Here is a 6,616-nt window from a genome sequence, read left to right on the forward strand (position 1 = left end):
CACAATTGATTTCTGGCACTTGGCAAGGTAAAATGAATTTTTGCGTTTTTCTTACTTACGCAGGAATTAAGCCATTAATTGGTGGAACATGTAATAAACAAACAAAAATATCTGTGTGCTTTTATTTTCACGCCAGCATGTGGTCACGTGAAACACACGAAAATTTCTATATTGCCAAAATTTCCACTTTCGCAGTAGTCTAAAGCCCAGTTAATTGAGTGTCATGCTGTTTATTGCCTCCCAAGAGTCCACCAGCTCGAGTATGTCTTGATAGATTTAGTTTATAAGAAAACATGTCATTTTGTCTGAACACCAGCAGTCAGTGGTTTGAATGTTATGCCTGTCTTCTGTCTCACCAGGCTCCAAGCGTTTGCCGGGATGGAACAAGAATAGGAAGCAGTACCCTCGGACGCCCAAGACGTACACCCAGCAGCTGGCCGAGATGAAGGGGGCCAGAGGCGGGGAGGGTCAGAAGACCAGGCTGATTCAGAGGTCAAGACCCAGACCGTCCACTGAGAGGCCTGCCACAGGTATTGATAGACTTAATGTAAAAATGGTGTTCGACTATCATGAGGATGTATTTTTTGGAAAAGAGAGAATGCAAAGTTGCAGTCTCGGAGGAACTCATATAGGGGGCCAAAGAAGACCTCAATTTTATAACAATTTGGTGGCTTGGAAAATCCAAGGTGTGTTGTGAGATGATATCTTCTCTTTTCTTCTTCTTTTTTTAAAGATAGCTAGTTGTGGTCATTTTTATGCCTCCGCCATGAAGTGTGGCCGGAGGCATTATTCTTTTCTTCTTCTACATCTGTAATTACTGGAGCTCAGCTTGTGTATGTTATGTGGTAAGTGTTTAAGTGGATGAAGAATAATGAATATTCATTCATTCATTCATTCATTCATTTATTTTTCATTTCCAACAAAAACATATAAATATATTACAAAAATTGAATACAGTGCATAAATTTCATCATACAAAGTAAAGGATAAATTTACAGAAAACTTGTAGGTATAGGAAAATGTTGGAAATGGGGAGGAATGCTAAAAAGCTGAGCTTGTAGGCTGCATTCCCCCCACACGTAATACAAGAAATTATATGATCGATAGACTGATAAGCATTGAAAATGGATGAAACAAAGAAACTAAGACAAAAAGACTTATAACCTAACTTATCCGAAACAAAAACCCTGAACAAATCCCTACACTAAGTCGCTGTCATGCCGGAAAAGAGAGGAGAGAAACAAAATAGTATGTGTGTGTGTGTGTATGTGTGTGTGAGTGTGTGTGTGTGTGTGTATGAGAGAGAGGGGGGGGGGGGGGGGAGAAAGCAGCTTAATGCGTGGAGTGAAGATAAAAGACAAAAAAAAAAATAGAAGGACACAAGAGGTAGTGGATGGATGGAGCTGCTTAGCTGTAATTCCAATAGAATATAAGGTTGGATTTTACACTTCTTTGCAACCAATAAAGAATCAACAATTCTTATAACTGTTCAAAATATTTTTCTTCAGATTACTCTTAAAGGAGCTGCCACTGAAAGCCAAATTCAGTCTTCAGAAGTTGATGGAAAACAGATGCACAAACAAGGGAGCCAAAAACTAGAGAAACAAACGGGCCAATAAACTAAAGAAATTTGGCAAGGGATAATGAACATATGTAAAAGTTCTTATAATCTTCATCCATTGCATGTCAAACTTTTTTTCCACACTAAGCAAATCATCTGTGAGAAATGTCTGATTATTGTTCAAGCACTACAAATGTTCCCTCAACTTTCATCTTAGTCAGCATTGTGAGAAATTCAGAAATATTGTGCCGTAAATGAATTATAATTTCCTGATTGAATGTAAATCCTTTTGTCTTTAGCCACAATGACCCTCGGTCAAACTCGACGTCAGCAAGTAGAGAGGAGGGGAATTACTCCAGAGCCCACTCCTCGGTCTTCAACCCCGTATACATCCAGGCTGGCCGAACTGGGCAACACGGGTACACATAGGGAGAGAGGTGAGTGGATGGAGTCTAGATACAAGACTTAAAAGAACTCAAGGCTTATTTGTTTGTTGTTGTTTTTTCAGGGTCGTTTGGTGCACTAGACATCGGGGCGTTAAAACTGGTACCGAAAAGAAACACATAATTTTGTACATATTCCTTTTTTTTTTGTGTGTGAGCAAAAGACTGGAAACGAAAAACTCCTCAGAGGTTGAGTTTTTAAAAAAAAATCTGCTTTTTTTTTTCAGTTTTTTTTTTTTGGTGGGGGGGGAGGGCAGTGTAAATGCTCACTCCCTAGCTCACCAATTTTATGCAGGTTTTTGATGACATGTAAATGGTACACCCAAAACAAAAAAAAAAAAAAAAAAAAAAAAAAAACTTGGAGTTTTACCCGTTCCAGTTTTTTGTAATGTAAATAATGAGATATGATGAGACCTAGCTGTGGAGTCCCACCTGTGGGATTAGTTTTTAAGTTAATCCTAAGACTTTAATTCAGTCAACATTCAGATGAGGAACTGTTTTGGCCCATTGGATACGACCACAGACCCTTGTTCATGAGGTTCTTGGTTCAAGTCTGCTGTCAGCAGCAGTAATAGAATTGCAGGCAAAGCCATAGATCCCCATTGCCTAGTGCTTTTGATAGGACTTACAGCCATCAACCTCTGGAGTCTTGTGTACAAAGCATTTAATCGCTTCTGTACTAACAGCATGAAGTAAATTCAAATTCAGCTAAATCCAGTTAATGCCAGCAGATATTATCAGCATATGAATTTCATCTAGTATTTTCGGCAATTGTAAGGCTGCACCTTAGAAGTCATTATTAGCTCACCTGAGCCAAAGGCTCAAGTGAGCTATTGCGATCGCCCTTCGTCCGGCGTCCGTCGTGCGTCGTGCGTCGTGCGTCGTGCGTCGTCCGTCGTCCGTCGTCCGTCGTCCGTCGTGCGTCGTGCGTAAACTTTTTACATTTTCATCTTCTTCTTGAAAACCCCAAGACCGATTTTCATCAAACTTGTCAGGTAGCATCCCTAGGGGGTTAGGAACTCAATTTGTTAAAATGGGCACCATGCCCCACCCAGGGGGCCCCCAGGGGGGCCCAAACCCCCCAAAATTAAGGAATCTGTAAAAATCTTCTTCTCTAGAACCAGAAGTGATAGAGCTAAGTTAATACTATGAGTTAGTACATTGATGACTGTAGTTTCAAGTTTGTTCATGGCAGAATCAGGGGTGCCCCCCTTGGGACCCAGGGGAGGGGGGTGGGGAAGGGTTCTAATGGGGCCTAAATTGTACATTTTCATCGTCTTCTTGAGAACCCCATGACCCATTTTCACCAAACTTGGCAGGTAGCATCCCTAGGGGGTTAGGATCTCAATTTGTTAAAATGGGCACCATGCCCCACCCAGGGGGCCCCCAGGGGGCCCAAACCCCCCAAAATTAAGGAATATCTGCAAAAATCTTCTTCTCTAGAACCAGAAGTGATAGAGCTAAGTTAATGCTATGAGTTAGTACATTGATGACTGTAGTTTCAAGTTTGTTCATGGCAGAATCAGGGGTGCCCCCCTTGGGACCCAGGGGAGGGAGGGGGTGAGGAGGGGTCCTAATGGGGCCTAAATTGTACATTTTTATCTTCTTCTTGAGAACCCCATGACCTATTTTCACCAAACTTGGCAGGTAGCATCCCTAGGGGGTTAGGATCTCAATTTGTTAAAATGGGCACCATGCCCCACCCAGGGGGCCCCCAGGGGTCCCAAATCCCCCAAATGAAGGAATCTTTATAAATCTTCTCTAGAATCAGAAGTTATATATAGAGCTGAGATAATACTATGAGTGAGTACATTAATGACTGTAGTTTCAAGTTTGTTCATAGGAGATCCAGGGGTGCCCCTCTTGGGTAGGGGGGGGGGGGGGGGGGTGGTGGTTGGAAGGGTCCAAATGGGGGCCTGAATTGTACATTTTCATCTTCTTCCTGAAAACCTCATGATGGATTTTTGTCAAACTTGGCAGGTAGCATCCCTAGGGGGTCAGGATCTCAATTTATCAAAATGGGCACCATGCCCCACCCAGAGGGCCCCAGGGGGCCCCAATCCCCCCAAATTAAGGAATCTTAAAAAATTTGGGCCCTTATTGTACATTTTCATCTTCTACTTGAGAATGCCTGGTCAAATTTTGGTAGAGCTGTGAATAATTTAGATTAGTGACTGCGTGAAAGGTAAACTTGCGATACTCAGGTGAGCGCTAGACCCGCGGGTCTCTTGTTGTTGTTGCCACTGATTTTCTAACAGATTGGTTAACTTGAAATTAAATGAACTGACTCATTCTTTTTTCTTTTTTTTTCTGTACCCTATCTTATATCTCCAGAAGCCATTGTCAGTCCCAGACAGAACCCCGGTATGAGGACGCGGCCCAGGGCTCACAATCCAATCCCTTACGTCGACAGGCTCAAACAGAACGCAGCAGAGGCTGCAGGGGCTGTTCCTACCAGGAAATACAGGACTGTCTACGGTAAGTATAGATTCTCCGTCACACAACCTGACATAAGAGGAGAAAGTGATGTGGTCTTGAGTCTTCTGAGGTTGCCATGAAACAGTTGAACTGGTTGTACCCACATCTCCTTGTGTATCAGAGGTGGTAATGTTTTGACTTTGCAACACTCCCATTGGTTTGTGCAAGGAATGTCATGAGTTATGCTTTTGGTCAGTGATCGAGCAATAAAAACCTCCTGTATGTATGCTGTCAAAACTGTACAGTAATTTGGTACAAAATATGCATAAATTTATTCTTTGTGATTCTAGCAGAATGAGAAGAGAGATGAAGTGAAGATTTGTTATAGGTTAATGCAAGACTTGTGGAGCGGTGGTATCATCATCTCACTCACATCTGAATGTGTTTATGTGCGTGCATAGAAGGATTTTTTACGTAGATGTTTACAAATTCCTCTTACAGGCAAAGGAGAAGCCGTGCCCACAGCCACCTACACCTACAAGGCTGCACCCCTGCACACCCCATCCCCGAGGCACCAGCCCTATGGAGCAGGGTCCAGGAGACCCCCAGGAGGTGGGGCGGAGGAAGGGTCAGACGTGAGTGACCTGAGTCCCTGGAGCGTGTCAGACGACGTGAAGAGGATCCTGGACAATGATAGTGACCTGGATGAGGTCAGTGATTGGGGGTTGGTTGGTCAGCAAGGTGACCAGCAGTAAGACCTATTTTTATAGTGCTATCATTTAGTGATGTATTTCCTTGTATAACATGTGCTGATTTGTCTAGCCATAACAGACTCTAAATAAAATACCTGGAGTGGTTTACCATGTATTGAATTATATCTTCAGTGGAATCTTGATTCGACTGGAGAACTTGAATTTTCAATTCAATCTTCAAAAGTTCAGTGTTTAATTAACACATTCTTTTTAGGATTTTGATTTTTCCAAAGAGCTTGCACAGGCTCCACACTATACTAATGAGTCACTGTAAGTCAGAAACATTCGCGGCATGAAACTTTCCCAAAATTGCACGTGGCATTCTGTGCATTGTGTAGACAAAACTCTCACATACATTCTATTTTTTGCGAATCATGGCTCCGCGCAAAATTTGTGAGTGTGTTCATGCGCATGAAAATTTTTCATTTTACAGTAATTACAAGAAGAAATGAAGAGCAGTACTTTAAGGGCTTCACAGAGATATGACTGAGAAATTAATTTGAGGTTCCAACACAGGAAACCGTTGAAGTCCTTCAGTTACAGTGGTCTGTTAGTAGTATTTATGTTAATCTTCACTTGTGGAAGGGTGATGGTTTGGTGTGTGTATTGCATGTGTGTATTTTAGCCTGCATTTATATGAAAAAACAAAGAAAAGAATGATGATAATGATGTACGGACTTCATTTGCATTGCTTATTCCTCCTCATAGAAACAGTTTCCAATAGAAATAATGACAGTGAAGAAAATTGGTATGAATAAAATGATACCAGTGTGTGTTTGACAGTCAAAGTGATGACGCAAATCCTTACGCACTGTATTTATACATGAGTGATATAAACACCAAAATGTATTCCTCTACGATTGTCTTGCAATAGGGCCTTCCAACGATTGTAGAACCTCAGTACGAATTCAGCGACGTCGACGATCACGATTTAGGGGAGTACGCCGACTACGCAGCCTCCGTGGACATCAGGGAATTGGAGGAGATCGTGTCTCTGGAAAGCGGGAGCATCGTCATCAACTGGGACGAGGTGGATGAGCTGATTGAAACAGTTCAGTGAAAATCATTAGCGTTACTCCTTGATGCACCCTTCTGCACTAACATGATATTGAGTACCTGGGACTGTGCAATTGATCCGAGCGGAGTACTTGTTTCACCTCTTTAAGTGGAAATTTATTGCGAGTCTTTGTACGCTTTAGCAACAGAATAGATGAGTGGAAAGGACATTCTTTTTGTAGGATAAAAGAATACATAAATTTAATGATTTCGAGGTTTTTTTTTCATTTGTGATGAGATGTGGCTAAAGGTAGTGAGGAACTGAGCATATAGGCTTTATCTCCATGCTGGATTACAGTCAAACTTTATCTTCTGAATGCTTGGTGATTCTTTTCTTTTTTAATCATTTATGTATTTATAATAATCTTGTAAATTTTAGTTCTACT

General features: G+C 41.7%; 1 protein-coding gene across 1 annotated transcript in view; it reads left to right on the forward strand.

The window, feature by feature from the left end:
• Window positions 1–6,371, forward strand: part of LOC139709165 (uncharacterized) — a 71,097-nt gene extending 64,726 nt beyond the window's left edge. Inside the window, exons 24-28 of the mRNA XM_071621120.1 lie at window positions 360–530; window positions 1,861–1,998; window positions 4,339–4,482; window positions 4,924–5,132; window positions 6,049–6,371. Of these exons, the coding sequence (XP_071477221.1) occupies window positions 360–530; window positions 1,861–1,998; window positions 4,339–4,482; window positions 4,924–5,132; window positions 6,049–6,234 (848 nt within the window). The 3' untranslated portion in view covers window positions 6,235–6,371. The remainder of the gene's footprint in view (window positions 1–359; window positions 531–1,860; window positions 1,999–4,338; window positions 4,483–4,923; window positions 5,133–6,048) is intronic.
• Window positions 6,372–6,616: the final 245 nt, after the last annotated feature.

This window comes from Diadema antillarum, unplaced genomic scaffold (genome assembly GCF_040938485.1).
Source record: "Diadema antillarum isolate AM-2024a unplaced genomic scaffold, OU_Dant_1.0 seq00001411_RagTag, whole genome shotgun sequence".
NCBI classification, from domain to species: Eukaryota; Metazoa; Echinodermata; class Echinoidea; order Diadematoida; family Diadematidae; genus Diadema; species Diadema antillarum.